The sequence below is a fragment of the Scomber japonicus genome, chromosome 7, assembly GCF_027409825.1.
Source record: "Scomber japonicus isolate fScoJap1 chromosome 7, fScoJap1.pri, whole genome shotgun sequence".
Taxonomy (NCBI): Eukaryota; Metazoa; Chordata; class Actinopteri; order Scombriformes; family Scombridae; genus Scomber; species Scomber japonicus.
The window spans coordinates 36,424,759-36,443,210 of record NC_070584.1 but is presented as its reverse complement, the minus strand read 5'-3'; the positions used below and the strand labels follow the sequence as shown (position 1 = coordinate 36,443,210).

The 18,452-nt window shown below is 41.2% G+C and overlaps 1 protein-coding gene and 1 long non-coding RNA gene across 2 annotated transcripts; both read right to left on the bottom strand.

The window, feature by feature from the left end:
* Positions 1 to 8,867: 8,867 nt before the first annotated feature.
* On the bottom strand, positions 8,868 to 9,849 carry LOC128361648 (uncharacterized). Its single transcript, XR_008321597.1, has 3 exons — positions 9,805 to 9,849; positions 9,011 to 9,163; positions 8,868 to 8,922 (listed from the first exon to the last, which is right to left on the bottom strand). It is a non-coding gene; the product is annotated as an uncharacterized LOC128361648 (long non-coding RNA).
* Positions 9,850 to 9,931: 82 nt separating this feature from the next.
* On the bottom strand, positions 9,932 to 16,234 carry LOC128362373 (protein ZBED8-like). The gene is made up of 5 exons (XM_053323113.1): positions 14,446 to 16,234; positions 13,618 to 13,740; positions 10,896 to 11,031; positions 10,164 to 10,362; positions 9,932 to 10,051 (listed from the first exon to the last, which is right to left on the bottom strand). The coding sequence occupies exons 1-5, from the start codon at positions 16,232 to 16,234 to the stop codon at positions 9,932 to 9,934; spliced, it is 2,367 nt and encodes a 788-aa protein (XP_053179088.1).
* Between the last annotated feature and the right edge of the window lie 2,218 nt (positions 16,235 to 18,452).

The window sequence follows — 18,452 nt, the reverse complement described above, 5'->3', positions numbered from 1 at the left end:
TTAATGCGCCATTGTTTTGCTGATTTGACACTGCCTAAAGCTACAGAGGATCAAAGATTAATACTGAATTCCCCTATTACTAGAGAGGAAGCATTACTTGCTTTGAGATCCATGCCATCCGGTAAGGCCCCAGGGCCAGATGGTTTTGGCTGCGAGTTTTATAAGGAGTTTAGTGATATTCTTTTGGACCCTTTGCTGTCTATGCTTAACCATTCATATGAAAGTGGGATCCTACCTCAATCTCTTAGGGAGGCCAACATTTCCCTCATCCTAAAAAAAGGTAAATGCCCGTGTAGTTGCGCCTCCTACAGGCCGATAGCCCTGCTCAACTCTGACCAAAAGCTGCTCTCCAAAATATTAGCCTTGCGCCTAGAGAAGGTGCTGCCCTGTATTATCAATGAGGACCAGACCGGTTTTGTTAAGGACAGGAGCTCCTCTGATAATGTAAGGAGGCTCCTTAACATCATCCAATTGACCCAGAACTGTAAAGATCCGGCCCTCGTGCTGTCCCTCGAGGCCGAGAAGGCATTCGACCAGGTCGAGTGGTCGTATTTGTTTTACGTTCTGGAGGAATTTGGTCTAGGGGATAATTTTGTAAACTGGATCAGGGTTCTATATAACACTCCAATGGCAGCAGTTTTGACTAACGGATTGAGATCTGAAAATTTCCCCCTTCGCCGCGGGAATAGGCAGGGCGATCCCCTTAGCCCCCTCCTTTTTGATATTGCTATAGAGCCGCTGGCCCAGGCAATAAGGCAGAACACTTTTACACTCTCTGGTATCCCTGTTGGTGAAAGGGAACACAAAATTACTTTGTACGCTGTTCCTTGCCTGATTAAGGTAATTTCAGCATTCGGTATCTTTTCAGGATATAAAATTAACTTTACGAAATCTGAAGCTATGCCCCTGGGGTCGTTAACATCTGTTCCCTGTATGGCTGAGCCTTTCCCATTTCGCTGGTCTCCCACCGGCTTCACCTACTTGGGAGTGTATGTGACACCTACTTTTGATGAGATGTTTAAGTCCAACCCCCCCCCCCCTCTTGGATGCTATAAAGTCAGATTTGAACCGCTGGGCCCCTCTCCCTCTTTCCTGGCTAGGTAGGGTTGCTCTCATAAAGATGAACGTTCTGCCCAGACTGCTATACCCTCTGCAGATGATCCCGATTTTATTATCTAACAAGGTTATCAAGGTGCTTGAAGGCTGGCTAAGCTCTTTCATCTGGAGCAAAAGAAAGCCCCGCTTGAAAATAGCAAAGCTTCAGATGGCGGGCAGTGAGGGTGGTTTAGATGTACCCAATCTCAGATTTTATCAACTGGCATCGCACCTGCGGGTGATTACAAGCTGGCGCAAATGTGATCCAGCCTCAATTTGGCATGATATTGAATCCTCTCAGTCAAAGTGTCCATTGTTGAACCTATTGTTTTTGAACAACCCTGAATCTGTTAAGAACCTCTGTACTAACCCTATTACTCTCAGCACCATCAGGGCCTGGAGATCCATTCGCTCCATAGAAGGCCGGGCTCGGCTATCATCCCCCCTCACTCCCTTCCTTGACAACCCAGACTTCCTGCCAGGCTGTGTGGACCAGAGCTTTAGAGTGTGGAAAAACCAAGGACTGAAGAATTTAAGTGATCTATTTGGAGGCCAGATATTACTGTCCTTTCAGCAGTTACGACAACAATTTGGCTTATTTAATCAAGGGGACTTCTACAGATATCTACAAATTAGAAATTTCATAATTAAAGACACCTCCTTAATGACTAATAATACCACCTCGTGTGTTGAAAAAGCCCTGTCTCTACAGATTGATAAGAAACTTATTACTGTATTTTACAGAGCCTTGAATTCGATCTCTCCTCTTACCTCTCAAGCCACCAAGCAAGCCTGGGAAAAAGATTTGGGCATTACTTTAGATGATTCTGACTGGCAGGAAGTCTGGTCTCAGGCTATGAACATTTCTGTGTGCAACCGAACCAAATCCATATAGTTCAGAATTGTTCATCGCACACATATCACACCCACCCTCAAAAACAAAATGGATGCTAATTTCTCTCCACTCTGCTGGAAATGTAACTCTGAGATTGGTAACTATGTTCACTGCCTCTGGTCTTGTGTGAAGCTGCAAAGGTACTGGTTTGGTATTGTGAATGAACTGTCTGCTATCTTTGGCGTCTCAATTAGGATGGACCCTATGTGCCTTATACTTGGTCTGCCGGATGGTCAGATCAATGACAATAATCACAAGAGACTTTTCAATATTCTGACTTTTGCGGCTAGGAAGAATATTCTGCTCTTCTGGATCAAGAACGCTGTCCCAACGAAAGGCTCATGGCACAACATTATCATGGACTGTATTCCTAGTGAATACATCACATGCATGCTTCATTCTAAAATAGATGGTTTTTTTAGGGTCTGGGAGCCTTATTTGCAACATATTGGCCCATCACTGTCTTCTTCTTTGCTGCGTGGGTTCCCCAAATCTGTCTAGCTTGCCTTTGTATCTTTATTTTTGTCACCCTCTATTTAAACTAGCACCCTATGGCCTCGCTATATGTGTGTATATGTGTGTATGTATGTATGTGTGTATATATATATATATATGTATATGTATGTGTATGTATGTGTATGTGTATGTATGTATATGTATATGTATGTATATGTATATGTATGTGCTTTTGGGCTGCTGAAGTCTGTAAGAGGGTTGGCAGGATGGTAAATAAGCCCACTTTTATTTATTCTGCCTTTTATCTATCACTATGTGTCCACACTGTGCTTTATAAGCTGTCATGTCTGAGCAGTTCTGTGTTCTGTTTTTGAAAAAAATGTAAATAAAGATATTTATAAAAAAAATAAATAAAGGTCCACTTACTCAACTTCTTCCCATGAAGGTTTCTCTGTGCAGCTCTCTGCTGTCTGGACCAGGTCTGTTTCATAAAGAGCTTCGTCAGGCTGCTGTCACACTGAGACACTGAACACCAATAAAAGCATAAAGCAGCTCAGAGCTCAAAGATCAGCTGATTTAACCCTTACACACAATATCCCTCACATCTCTCAACATGATAGAGCAGAGACAAAGAATTCCTCAGTTTTTACTTCCTGGAAACATTTTCTCTGTCAGAGCTGATCACAGATCTCAACTGCTTCTCTGGCCTCAGCTCTGCGTGCCAACCCCTCCCATCTGAGAGAGCTGGACCTGAGCTACAATCATCCAGGAGACTCAGGAGAGAGGATCCTGTCTGCTGGACTGAAGGATCCACACTGGAGACTGGACACTCTCAGGTATGGACAGACAATGTGTGATAGAGGAGGAAGAGCTGGAAACATTTTCTCTGTCAGAGCTGATCACAGATCTCAACTGAATCTTTGACTTTTTCTTCTTTCTAACTGAAGTTTCCTGTAAATGTTGAAAGTTAAACCTGATTAGATTCAATCAGGGTTTCAGAAGGATTGGGATAGTGGATTCAGATTGGATCAAAGTGTATGAAAGCCCAACCCCACATTAGAAGAGAATAATAAAACAGTAGACTAGAGCCATGTAACGTCCATGTTAGCATGCTGAAAGAGAACGTGCTGCTCTGACCCCCCTCCCCCCTCCTCCTTTCAGCCTGCAGCCTGCTGGAGTCCGATGGTTGACACCAGGTCTGAGGAAGTGTAAGTCTGCTTTTATTTTTATTTATTTTATTGTGAAAAACAAACAGGGAGCATAAAGTCAACATTCAGACTAACAACCAGAACAGAACGACAAAAACACCACAAAAAATAAAAAGTCATAAAACATTAAATATCTGTGTGTGTGTGTGTGTGTGTGTCTGTGTGTGTGTGTGTGTGTGCCAAGGCCAGCAGGGGGAGACGGGGGGCCAGCAGGGGGAGACGGGGGGCCAGCAGAGGGAGACGGAGGGGCAGCAGGGGGAGACGGGGGGCCAGCAGGGGGAGACGGAGGGCCAGCAGGGGGAGACGGGGGGCCAAGGCCAGCAGGGGGAGACGGGGGCCAGCGGGGGGAGACGGGGGCCAGCAGGGGGAGACGGAGGGCCAGCAGGGGGAGACGGGGGGCCAGCAGGGGGAGATGGAGGTCCAGCAGGGGGAGACGGGGGGCCAGCAGGGGGAGACGGGGGGAGACGGGGGGAGTGATAAATGTGCTCACCAGCAGATAACTTCAACAGCTCAGGGACTTTTTTCATCGTCAACTTAAAATAATGTTCTTTAATGAAAAAATGGAAACTTATGGCACTATATTACCTCAACTGCCATAAATTCCCATAATTCCCATGGAAAGTTTCCAATTTGGAATATTTCCAAAATTCCCCATCTTAACTTCCCATGGAAATTTACCAGAAACTTTCAGGAAATTTTCCACCCCTTTGCAACCCTACACACAATACACACTTTTATTATTTATTTCATAAACACACACACACACACACACTCACACTCACACACACACACACACACACACGGGTTTATAGGGTTTAGAGGGCCATTTTCTCCAAACCCGCCCGGTGGTGGTTTAGATGGGCTACCCTTTCCTGAGGTCCTAGAGCTTTGGGAGTCAGAGTTCAGATACACGCTACACAACTCCATACACACCACCCTGATAGTGTTGTGGTTTATGCAGACAATTCTCTTTTGTGACTTATGAGGACACAAAAAACATTATCAGGACTTTAAAGGGCAATGATGTCACATTTTAAATGAGTCCTCATTAACATAAATACACAAACCTGACAGCACACAGCATTAACAGAACAGTCTTTTTAATATCAATAAAGTGCTTTTATATGAAATACTGCTCATTTTTATATATAGATAGATATACACACACACACACACACACACACTATATATAAACATCATTATGTCAAAATAATTGCATAAAAAAATGCAAGTGCACTTAATCTAGAACATAAATACAATAAAAACAAAAACAAACCTCACATCATTGTCCAACAACCACATACACAATTGAACCCTGTGGATTTATAGCTTCTGTTTCTGTCTTTTTCCAGTTATTCTCTGTTTCTGACAAAGTCCCGTATATTTTTACTGTTCTTTGTGCTAATGCAGGGCCTTCTACCAGCTTGCAATGACTACATTTGTTTTTGGTGGCCAGTTTTCCTTTACAAATGTGATCTCTGAAATGCCGCATTACTGCAGCAACCTCAGCCTTAGACCACTTTCTTCTCTTCTGGACTCATGTTCTGGACCAGCATCTTGTCCTAGAAGATATGAAGATAGAGTAAAAGAAAAAATATCACACACACAAAACAATGTGTTGGCCGGTTGGCTCAATCAAAACTTGAGTTCAACTAATGAACAGATTCCTGTTTACTTGTTTCTGTAATGAACATTCTTGAATACTCAATTTTCAGTTGACTGTTCACCTGATTTGATTTCAACCAACTAAATTTGTCCAACTTTGATTAAATTTAATATTTGCTGCAGATGGTCTGAAGGAGTCAAGAGGCATTGAAAGTACAGCGAGAATGTTCTTAAAAGTAATGCATCAATCGTTTGTCATTGTTTTCTTGACCCAACACAAGGAACAGTCAACACAGGTTGGTACAGCTGCACACAGCTTTCCAGGCATTTGGCAGGTAGGTTTGTCTCAGTGTCTTCTGTCTGTTAGTATGATCCCAGACTGACTGAATGATGCTTTATAACTCTGGCTGTTTATCTTGCAACAGAGTAAATTTGGGAATCATCAGACACTTCTGATGGTAGTGAGTGATGAATAAGAATCTAAACATCTGAAATGCCAAAATGTTTTTGCACCGTACTTTAAATTATTTGACATGTTTGTAGAGAAGTGGTGCAGTTTGCTAATGCCCATTATCAGATTAAATCTAAATCTAACCCTAACCCAATGAAGGTGCAGAGAGACAGGACATGGAGAGACAGTTGTGACATGCAATAAAGGATGTACTGGTTATGTGGTGTATGTATTACTGTGAACCAAATGCTCGGTAATCTGAACCCATTTATTGAATTGATCTCTTTTGGTAAACCATAAACAGTTTTATCTGTGCTCAAAATCAAACAATGTTTTCAGATGATACACACACCAGTCACAATTACAACACTACTGAGCATTCATTAAACACTATATCAGAAAATGGAAAACAGTGTTCAGGACATGTAGCTCCACAATGTTTTTTGTTCATCATGCAGTAGATGCATTTTGTGTTTTCCAAAAAAAATATTCATAACTCAGTAACACAGTTAAGATATTGCATACTGTAAGTACTGCAAGAATTACAGTATTGACTGTCTGTGCATTCAGCACTTGCATAAGGCCAAAGAACAAAGACAAACATCTAAAAGCACATTACACTGTAAATGTAACTGCAAAATCAAAGTCGACATGTGATTAATTCGGCCTAAGCATCACGTCTTTGTGCTGGGTCAGGACAGAGGACTTCATCTACATCACAGACAGCAGGGAAAAACCCTCTGGTGTGTCTGATCCAGCCACGGAAAGGAGATTCTCCCTTCTATAGGGTGTTTGGTCATATACCTTCCAGCCATGCTGAGGAAAGGAGATTCTCCCTTCTATAGGGTGTTTGGTCATATACCTTCAAGCCATGCTGAGGAAAGGAGATTCTCCCTTCTATAGGGTGTTTGGTCATATACCTTCCAGCCATGCTGAGGAAAGGAGATTCTCCCTTCTATAGGGTGTTTGGTCATATACCTTCAAGCCATGCTGAGGAAAGGGGAGTATGGTGGAAGGCAAACATTTATGAATTGCTGGTTGATGTTGAACCACTCTTGTATCAACCTGCTGTCTGTGCACTCTGAACTGGCTTATATTGGTTTCATCACATCATGAGCAACAAGTGTGAAGAGTTTTGAGTCGTTGTGTGTAAGCTATGATATCTGTGCTGTAACTTCCTCCACCTGTGGCTACCATTATGCATCACAAGTGCAACACAGTGCAACACAGTGCAACATGTGTTTTAGTGAGTGAGAATGTGTTTAGAAAAACAGTAAATGAGATCTACAGATTGTGTCTAACCAGGTGAAAAGTGTTCATGGTTTTGCCAAAAGAGTGATTGATTCAATAATTGCATTTGGTTCAGAGAATGGAGTTTAGTGTTTTAGCAATACAGAAAAACTATAAACACAATTACAGCACAGATATCATAGATTACACACTTGTTGCTCATGATGTGATAAAACCAATATAAATCAGTTCAGAGTGCACAGGAGGCATGGGTGAGTTGAAGGGTGATACCAGAGTGGTTCATGAATGTTTGCTTTCCATCATACTGTACTCCCCTTTCCTCACCCCAACAGAAGAGTTTTTCTCTGCATGGCGGTGGAAGGTACATCACTGAAACCCTATAAAAAGGGAGAATCTCCTGCAGGCCATGGGATTGGCCGGTGGTGACAGGTGTAGAGTCCTGCCAAGGCTGGATCAGACACACCAGAGGGTTTTTCCTCCGTTACCTGGCTAGGGAGACGTTGCTTGTGATGTAGGCAATGTCCTGACCCAGCACAAAGACGTGATGCTGAGGCTGAATGAATCACAGTTACATTTACAGCATAATATAATGTGCTTTTCAATTAGATTTTGTGTTTGTACTTTGGCCTTTTGCAGTACTGGATTTTTACGGTATGCAAGTACTGAATCAGCAGACAGTCAATACTGTAATTCTTGCAGTACTTACAGTATGTAATATCTCAACTGTGTTACTGAGTTGTGAATATTTTTTTTTTGGAAAACACAAAATGTATTTAATGTGTTATAAACAATAACCATTTTTTTCTGGAGCTACATGTCCTGAACACTGTTTTCCATTTTCTGATGTTTAATGAATGCTCAGTAGAAGGATCAGAGGTTTAATGAATGCTCGGTAGAAGGATCAGAGGTTTAATGAACGCTCGGTAGAAGGATCAGAGGTTTAATGAATGCTCGGTAGAAGGATCAGAGGTTTAATGAATGCTCGGTAGAAGGATCAGAGGTTTAATGAATGCTCGGTAGAAGGATCAGAGGTTTAATGAATGCTCAGTAGAAGGATCAGAGGTTTAATGAATGCTCGGTAGAAGGATCAGAGGTTTAATGAATGCTCGGTAGAAGGATCAGAGGTTTAATGAATGCTCAGTAGAAGGATCAGAGGTTTAATGAATGCTCAGTAGAAGGATCAGAGGTTTAATGAATGCTCAGTAGAAGGATCAGAGGTTTAATGAATGCTCGGTAGAAGGATCAGAGGTTTAATGAATGCTCGGTAGAAGGATCAGAGGTTTAATGAATGCTCGGTAGAAGGATCAGAGGTTTAATGAATGCTCGGTAGAAGGATCAGAGGTTTAATGAATGCTCGGTAGAAGGATCAGAGGTTTAATGAATGCTCGGTAGAAGGATCAGAGGTTTAATGAATGCTCAGTAGAAGGATCAGAGGTTTAATGAATGCTCAGTAGAAGGATCAGAGGTTTAATGAATGCTCGGTAGAAGGATCAGAGGTTTAATGAATGCTCAGTAGAAGGATCAGAGGTTTAATGAATGCTCAGTAGAAGGATCAGAGGTTTAATGAATGCTCGGTAGAAGGATCAGAGGTTTAATGAATGCTCAGTAGAAGGATCAGAGGTTTAATGAATGCTCAGTAGAAGGATCAGAGGTTTAATGAATGCTCAGTAGAAGGATCAGAGGTTTAATGAATGCTCAGTAGAAGGATCAGAGGTTTAATGAATGTAGTTTGAAAATTAGGTTTTGTGTTTACAGTTTTGAGAAAAGAGTGGAAGGATTCAAGAAATGTGTCTAAGCAATTTTGAAAAACTGTAACTAACTGCTGGGGCACCCCTATATATTCACATCATACAATATACTGTAACTGCATCATTTTAAATGTAAAGATGCATTACAATCAAACTTACCTTCAGAGAGAGGGACAGTCTCATTCACGGTGGAGGTCACTGATGACACTGCTTCTGCAAAACACAATTTACCAAAAGAGTTTTTTTAATGGAAAAATAAATTCTATCAACAAACAAACAACTGTAAAGTGAAATAACTTACCAAAATCTGCAGCATGATGGACCTGCTCCGTGGCTGTAGAGCCTGTTGCAGCGTCCACAGCCTCACTAGTTTCACACTCTGGGAATGCTGTGCCAGTGGCATCAGAATCACTCTCACTGTCCTTGGTCTCAGTGTCACTTACTGTGATTTCATCTAGGAAATGGTGTTAGTAAAAGTCACAAATAGCACACATTAAATAAAAAAATAATGTTTCATAGGTGTTACTTTGAAGAAGAGTTAATCATACACTGGAATACAACACATACACAGTTGTCAATTACACATAAAACCAATGCACACATACATTTCACTCAAAGCAGTGCAATCCCTTCTCTCTAAAGGTCATAATGTTTTGTGTTCAATGGTTCCAAAAATGTTCAACTGTACAATCATCACTGTAGTACTTTAAATATAAATGTGGTAAACAAATATACAGATGCAACCATCAGTATAAAAACAAAGATTAACATTTACAACATCTAAAATGATTATATGCCTGCACCAAATAGTAGAATACCAGGGCTTCAAGTAAGGAGAATGCCTCGGAGTGAAGTCATGACAGAAGCTAACTGTAGTCAGGAAGTGTCAGTCCAGCAGCCTGTACTATGAAACAAGCTCAACATACTGAGGACATCATCATTTTGTGTTTTCTCATTTCCATTCAAAAAGACTCTTTTATACATGTACATTTTTTACATTTAAATTGGGCTGCTTTAATTTTAGCTATGTGCCCCTTTTAAAATCTGTATACACATCTACTTCTAATAGTTATACACTTAATTCACTTGTCTCACCTTTGCATTCATAGCCAAGCCACTTCAACGATGATACAGGTCCCACACACTGAATGCACTTATCCAGGGTGGCTACTGTTGTGTGCACAAGGTGATCTTTACACTGTGGGCAAGAAGTTGACATGAGTTATTGGTCATATATACCACTGCCCATATAAATTATATCAATCATGTTCAGGTCAGACACAGAGATCTGATACTGACTTACACTAAGAGAAGCACTTGACAAGAAGGTCTCTGTAAACCACTGTCCACATAAACCATATGTTCAGGTCACATACACTACACCAATTGATAATGTTGGTTTACTTTATATTTTACCACACAAATCATAAAGCAGAACATAGGATTTCATTTACCTTTCCAACCCTGCTGGGATTCCTTGGATCTGGACTTGACCCTGCAGCCATCTCAGAGTCATGGGGCTTGTTCATCATCTCAGTGTCCAGGGTCCCTGCAGCCATCTCAGTGTCCTGAGTCCCTGCAGCCATCTCAGTGTCCTGAGTCCCTGCAGCCATCTCAGTGTCCTGAGTCCCCTGCAGCCATCTCAGTGTCATCCTGCATAAAAAAAATGTTAATACTGCGAGTACAAGATGCTTCCTATGCAACACCACCAGAAAGGTGTCATGTCAGTGCTTTTTTAGAGTGCAGGGTAACGGTTAGACCTCTGACCTGTCATGTGACAAACAGTAACAAATGACTACAGTCTATAGATGATAATGAATGTTTGACTGATTAAAGTAGCACCTGGCTCGTTCTCACTTACTATAGTTGTTTAACTATGTGTGGAAGTTGATTGTTAGCTTTTCCACTCAGTGTGATCATGCTTCCATAGAATTTAATGTAGTAGGGGCACCATTTAGTTCAGTGGGTTGAGAAGGCGTCCCAGTCCCAGCCACAGCAGAGGCTACAGTCCTCACTGCAGCCGGCCCTGGTTTGAATCCTGTATCTGGTGGCTCTTTGCTGCATGTCATTTCCCCTCTCTCTGCCTCACAACTTCCTGTCTCTCTGAACTATTCTATTAATTAATTAAAAGGCAAAAAGCCCAAAAAATATACTTAAAAAAATAAATCTGCATTTAAAAACGGAACTTGAACATGAAGACCTTAAGGCTGTCATGGTAGATCCTCTGCCTCCTCTCACATTCCTGATGGGTAATGAGTTCACCTTGGTACTCTAGTAGGAAGTCCCCTTTTTCGAATGGGGCAGTAATGAAGATCCCACGACCTAATTCACAAATACACAAATATGCGTAACGTGTAAGTAAGATGCCATGTTTAAAGTTTAAAAGGTTTTAACATAATTCACTTGGTGGATATCCACAGTAAATAACAAGTACATTAAAATGCCCAATATAAATATATAAAAGAAAGAAGATTCAGTAGAAAGAAGTTCAGTTTTATGTTTCGTCATGAAGGCACCACCATCTTGCAGTATGATAACCTGTGCTATCACAGGGTTGGTTTGCTGCCTTGGTACAAGCAGTGAAAAGGTAGCCTCCATTTTCTCACATTTGTCTTTTCAATGTTATTCTCTTTCACTATTTTTCACATTTGTGTGTCACTGTCTCAATAATTCACAGACTCTGTCCTTCATGTCTATCTTTCACTATGTTTTTTCATCTCCATCTTTTGCTATCTTTCACCGTTTCTACCAGTGACGTGCGGTCAGGGGAGGCAGGTGAGGCCGTGCCTCACCTGTTATCATGGACAAAGACTTAAAAATGAAAAAAATAATAAATGGTTATATTTGTCCAGTGATTTGCACTATAACGTTATTTTCTATCTAACTTTACCAGTTTCGGATTATTTTTAATTCAAAATCACTGAATTTTCACATGTACTGATCAAACACTGAAAAGAGACGCGCAGTGAGGCAGCAGCGAGATGAGCCTCACCATGGATTGCTGCTATGCAGTGAGACAGTACAGCTGTACAGCTTTCTCTCTGTATGTCGCAATTAACATGTTCAAACACTTTTACTATATGAACTAAATTTCCATAGTTTAGCTGATGATATAATGTACAGTGTTTGTAGCGTGTTTCGTGTGCTGAGCCGAACCCTAACCCATAAAACGGCTGCAAAAAGTCACTAAGTGGGGCACGCAGTTCTCCGGCCTTATGGCAGGGGGCGCTCCTGATCCCAGTGATTCTTATTACGACTCATTAGCTGCAGAATAAGTGACAGTAAGCTACAACTACAGTGAGCAAGTCGGCAAGCATAGACTGTATCGGCAAGTCATCCGTTTTTTTTCCTTGTCTGTTCATATGTTTGTAAATCTGATTGTGATGAAGTCAGTGCCTCACCAGACATGAACCTCACCGCACGTCACTGGTTTCTACCAAGGGAGCGAACCAACCCAGCGACATCACAGTTTATCATAATGCAAGATGGCAGCCCTGTGACAAAACATATAACCAAACTTCTGCTTTACACATGTTTACATTTGCCATACTCCAAATTGTTAGGTGCAGTGGAATTTCATTAAGTGAATTACTCTTATGTGATTGGCTGCTTTATTTCCACTTTAATCATGATTAAATATTCAGAGCTTTACACTCACTAACCTTTGAAAACACTAATGTGTTTTACATCAAATCCTGGTTTGTCCTTTCCAGTGCTGACATAATATCTGGCATCATCCTTTGGATTGATACGTCTTCCATTCATGTTTCTTGAAAAATCCAAAAACCTGTATTAAAGAAAAGACAGTCATGATTATGATGCTCATTTGAGGAATAACCATGGTGATCTTCTTGAATCATGTGGACAGAAGCCAGATGATGTACTCACCACTGTAACACTTCTAAAACTAAACACTTAATACAATTAGTTATCATACTCAAAGGTTAATTTGATGTGCAAATCTCACACCTTTTCACCACAGAATATAACAGGAGAGTGCATATGCACAACATATTAACAGTATAAGGATTACATTTACTTATGTATTGCTGAGCTGAACTACATTCAGAATGAACTTCATCCTGTATCCCAGTGCCTCAATGATACAAGTTGTTTTGACAACAAGATAAAAGGTTTCTGCAACTAATCCAGCTAAAATTAACCTTCTGGAAGCTTCATTGTCTTTGTTAATCATTAAAAAGAAGCAAAGACATGGCTATAGTACCTTTAACTCTGTTTGTATACATACATATACACACCATTACTGTGGCTGAAAGGACACAAAAATACACCAACATATCTCACTGACTTTTCTCTCCTTCAACCTGGGATCTCTGATGCAGCTTCACATCTTAACTGGGAGATCTAGGTCGAGGAATGGTGCAGCTGAGTTTACCATTTAATCAGGTACTTATAATATCACGTCGCTCAGCAGCGTCAGCCACAGCCCCAAAACACAGAGATGGTTAAATGTACAGTCCATGCGACGCCTATTTCTTCACTGTATATGAACCTGAGTAACTAACACTCCTCCACTATGAGCATGAGTCAAGCACAAGTCAACATGGCGCAACAGGTGCCTCTAATTAAGGCTTAACGAGGGCGCGGTGCCTCGGTGCATCCCGAAAGAACAAGCAGACGTGCAACTGTAGCAGAAAGTACACAAAACACGCCGTAATATCTCACAAATATTACCTTTTCTGACAGACAAACGTCTTTCCGGAGCGAAGACAGCTGCAACTAGCTCTCTACCACTTGGTAGCCGTAATAAAAATAAAAAAAATCAAATGACTATAAAGCATCTGAATCAGTGTAAAATGGCCCGTTTACATAACCAGATGAAACTAGCTTGACTTTACCTTAATTAAATCAGACACATTAAATTATTAATAAAATATATCAGCTTACCTGTCCGTTCGTTCCTCCAGCGGGGCCCAGCAGCAGCGTCCTCCATTAAACACATGTAAACATTAAAGAGCCGAGGTGTGGGCGGGGCTTGGAGCTCAGAGTAGGGGAGGGGTCCGCCCAAACCTGTAACCAGCCAATCACGAAGAAGCCCGCCAAATCTGAATCCGGTGTATCAAAAATGTGTAAAAAACTGCAATTCAGGCACGACTGATGGGGTCACTGTGTTATACACTGGGATACACTGAAAGTCAGGTCAAGTGGTAAAGAAGGACTTTCAAAGAAAATGAGAATATCTGTTATTTAGACCAGTGGTTCCCAACCTTTTTCTTAAGGGACCCATATTTTTACCATTGTAAACTTTGGTGACCCCCCCCCCCCCTCCCCCCGATGAAAAATAAAATAAAAAAAGGAACATAACATATATAAATATATATATTTATATTTATATTTCAGTAAAACAGCATGAAACAAAATTATTGCCAAAAAATATACAAGGAATGTTTAGTGAAAGAGAGGGGGGATATAATCTAAGTTGATTCTTTTTCTTTCTTTTGTATGTACAAATTGTTACATATATATATTTTACACATGTTCGAAAATAAATATCTATCAATCAATCAATCAAAACAATGAGGAGAACCTGTGTATGATTACAACATATTTCTTCAGAACTTGTAGGCCAAGTAATGCATCTCCTAATATTTCCAACAACAGCATGGAGCATTGAAGAAAACCCTGTGTAAAATTAACACATAAACTTAAGAACTTGTACTAGGAACCCATTTTTCGTTGTATTATGGCAGCCTAGCTTTTAATGAGAGCTCTGACACTGTATTTCTTGAACCAGTGATGGGATGTCTGGTGTGACTTTGGTAACAGCCAAACGAAAGTCACTGTGCACATCAAGTCTGTTGCGTGCCTTTGTTTTGATGGTGACCAGAGCACTGAAAGCAGTCTCTGACAGGTATGTTGTGGCAAATGGCAAGATGCATCTGGTGGTCGCATGATGAGCAAGCCTAGGAGCGACTCCTGGTCCTTTCACAAGCCAAAACCGCTTATATCCATGCTCATCGTAGAATCGCTTGCAGAGAGAGTTGGACTTTATATCCATGAGCTCATCCTCAGCCTGGAGGTGCTCCACATCTTCTTCTTTAGCGAGAAATGGGTCCATCACCCATGCGTCTTTTGAGACATGTTCATTAATATCAGAAAAACGCGAGTGCATATCCTCTTGAAGCTGCTCCATGTGGCGGGTGAATTGTCTGGCCAAAGCATCAGATAACTTCCCCCCTGACTGTTGTAGTAACAAGGGAAACTGTTGCAGGTCCCCCTTTCCCAATTTATTCTTCCTGTACTCCACTTTGCGCACAAACGCATCCACTGCCTCTTTGCACTCCATTACGTTGGCATCCGCGCCCTGCATGCGTTTGTTTGCCTCGTTGTACAGACTGAATATCTCCGCAAGATATGAAGTCTTAATGAGAAATTCGTCGGTCATTTCTTCGGATAGTTTCTGGTTATGAACGGCTAAGAATTCCCTTATTTGCCATTTAAGTTCCATGAAACGCACCAACACTCTGCCCCGGGAAAGCCAACGCACTTCGGTGTGGAGAAGTGTCTGGTGCGCCTCATCCTCACACAGCTGTGCAAAGATCCTTTTGTTGACCGGGCGAGCTTTAATAAAGTTGACTATTTTGACCACAGTCTTTAAGGTTACGTCCAGGTCTTCACAGAGGTGTTTGGCTGCCAGTGCGTGTCTGTGTATCATACAGTGAAACACTAAGCAGTGCGGGGCCTTCTCCTTCAAACGGCTGTTGAAGCCCTTATTTTTCCCCATCATTGCGGCGGCTCCATCTGTGCAGCATGCAACTATATTTTCATAGGGAATATTGTGCCTTGTGAAGTACGTGTCGACTACACCGAAAATATCCTCTCCTCTTGTGGTGGCTGTGAGATTAACAGACATAAGAATGTCTTGTTTAAGCTCAGTTTCCTCAATGTATTGTACATAAACAATTAGAATTGCTTCCTCTGCCACAGTGGTTGTTTCATCCAGCTGGATTGAAAACGGGCCTGTCCTGATTTTTTCAACGAGTGTGTTCTCAACGTTTCCTGCCATTCTGTCGATTCTGTCTTTCACTGTGTTGTTGGATAGTGGTACAGTCTTAAATTTGTTTGCCACCTGTGGTCCACACAGTATCTCAGCCATTTTAATGCACGCAGGTTTAATCAGTGTTTCGCCGATGTTGTGTGGCTTTTTGGCTCGGGCAATTAGGAGAGAGCACTCAAGGGATGCAACCGTTGCCTGCCTCTGGTCGCTTCCTGCCCTGAAGAAACTCTCCTTTATGTTTTGGGGCCTACTAGTGACAACAAGCTCTCTTTTTCTGATGAAAAACTCTTTGGGTTTACCCACCGTCTCGGGATGTTTAGTTGTCTGGTGTCGCTTCAGCTTGCAGGGCTTCAAACTTTCATTTGCCAGTTTCTCACGGCAAAATATACATTCACCTCTCACTTTATCCATTGCTTCTATGAAGCCGAACTCAATATAATTTTCTTGGTAGCCCCTCTTTTTCTTTTTGCCATTTTCCGCAGTCTCCTCTACCTGACGCTTCGCCATCTCTCCCTTAGCTGAGCTTCGTTTACGTTGCTAGGCAACGGCTGCTGCACGAGAGGCGTTCACGTCACACAGGAATGCTCTGTTCCTCATGATATAGGCCTTATTTGTTTATCTATTTAAATACACGAATAAATGTTTAATGTGGCCCTTGAATTTAGTTGATTTTGTCACATATATATGAATTAAATGCTTACTCATTTATTTAACATTTTAATTACATTAAAATGATTAAACCTCTTAAAATCAAGAGGGCTTCGCGACCCCCTCTGGATCTTTGGCGCCCCCCTCGGGGGGTCGGGCCCCCCAGGTTGGGAACCATTGATTTAGACACTAACAAATGTAAATTCACTCTTTGTTTTATGAGGACATTGGCATGGTCCGCCTAATCCCAAATGTCCTCATAATGTCGGTACGTATTCAGGTCAAAGGTCCGTCTATACCAGCTATACCAACACACACACACACACACACACAGACACACACACACACACAGCTCTGACAGAGAAAATGTTTCCAGGAAGTAAAAACTGAGGAATTCTTTGTCTCTGCTCTATCATGTGTAGAGATGTGAGGGATATTGTGTGTAAGGGTTAAAGCAGCTGATCTTTGAGCTCTGAGCTGCTTTATGCTTTTATTGGTGTTCAGTGTCTCAGTGTGACAGCAGCCTGACGAAGCTCTTTATGAAACAGACCTGGTCCAGAAAGCAGAGAGCTGCACAGAGAAAACCTTCATAGGAAGAAGTTGAGTAAGTGGACCTTTGTTTGCTTTGAATTGTCTTCATTAGGATCTCTAATGTTTCCTCTTCATCACAAACAAGCTGCTTTGTGTTTGTTACTGTGTTGACTTCCTGAACAGAACAAGACTCTCATCACTTCATCACTGATTTCTGCTCTTTGTTAAAGACTCAATGCCACAAAGTTCATCCAGCAGTAAATCCTCAGAATAACAGCTGGCTGCCTTTAAATCAGAGTCTACATGTAGAAACACACTTTTGATTTCCTGATGAGTTTTTCTGTCAGACTGCAGAATAATAATGAACCTGTGTGTGTGTCTTCATCAGGTGCTGCAGGTTACCAACATTTAAAGGTATCAACACTTCACATTACAGTTGATACTGTTTGATCCTCACTGTTCAGTCTGACTGTGTTTCAGTTCAACATTAACTCATAAAACTATAAAAGCAGATCCTTAAACACAATCTGGACTTCAGTCTGGTCTTTGATACTCAGGTTATTTATGAAAGATTATAATTCATGTTTATTGAAGTCAAAGTTAATCAGTAATGATGTTATCAGTTATTTTATAACACAATGAACTCAGTGAGCTGTCAGTTAAATGTGTTAAATCTCATGAATGTAAATGTAACGTTCAGCTTCTCTTCACATCAACGTCATGATGATTCTTTTTTCTAACAGCACACAGTGAAACACTGAGAAACCATCAATACAACAATAAATATAGAAAAACATCCATCAACTGTGGTCATGTAGTGAGTCTTCCTTCCTTTCCCGCCTCCTCTACAGGTGGAGCTCTGACTCATCAGGAAACAGCTCACCTGTGATAAAAACCCTTAGTGACAGCCGTGGAGTGGAGAGTCTTTGTCTTCAGCAGTTTGGACTGTTAACTGTAAGTTTGCTTTGTTTCATACTTTAACTTTCTCTTTAGTAACTTCAGGCTTTGTTTCTTGCTGTCTGTTTTATTTCATCATAAAGTTTGAAGAACTCTCATGTTGGAGGATAAATCTACATGTTGTTAAATGATTGATTTACTGGAATCAAACATGATTAATGAACAGTTGATGATTATGTTTCTCACATCTAAACGTATCACAGCTACGTTGGTTCACAGTCAAAACGTTTTCTCTGCTCTATTCTTTTCTATAGGACTGCGTTCACATCACTTTCAAGTTGTTGTCTGAGAAAACAAATAAAATGGCAGAAATGACTTTCATTCTCAGTGTAGAATGTAATATTTTAAGATAGTTTTGGCATTAAAATGCGTTTTGATGACATTTCTAGTGAGACATTTTGCTTTTGCAGTCTCTGTTCAGGCGTAGAGTTGCCTTTGGACCGTTTGGACCGTTTGGACGTGTCCATACCAATATTAAGGTTGAAGGGAAACAAACGCGCCTCACTCGGCACACAAAGGGTTAAATCCTTTCCCACTTTGGCACCGCCTCTTTGAGACAGGTCTGTGTTTTGATTGGCTTAGAAGGTTT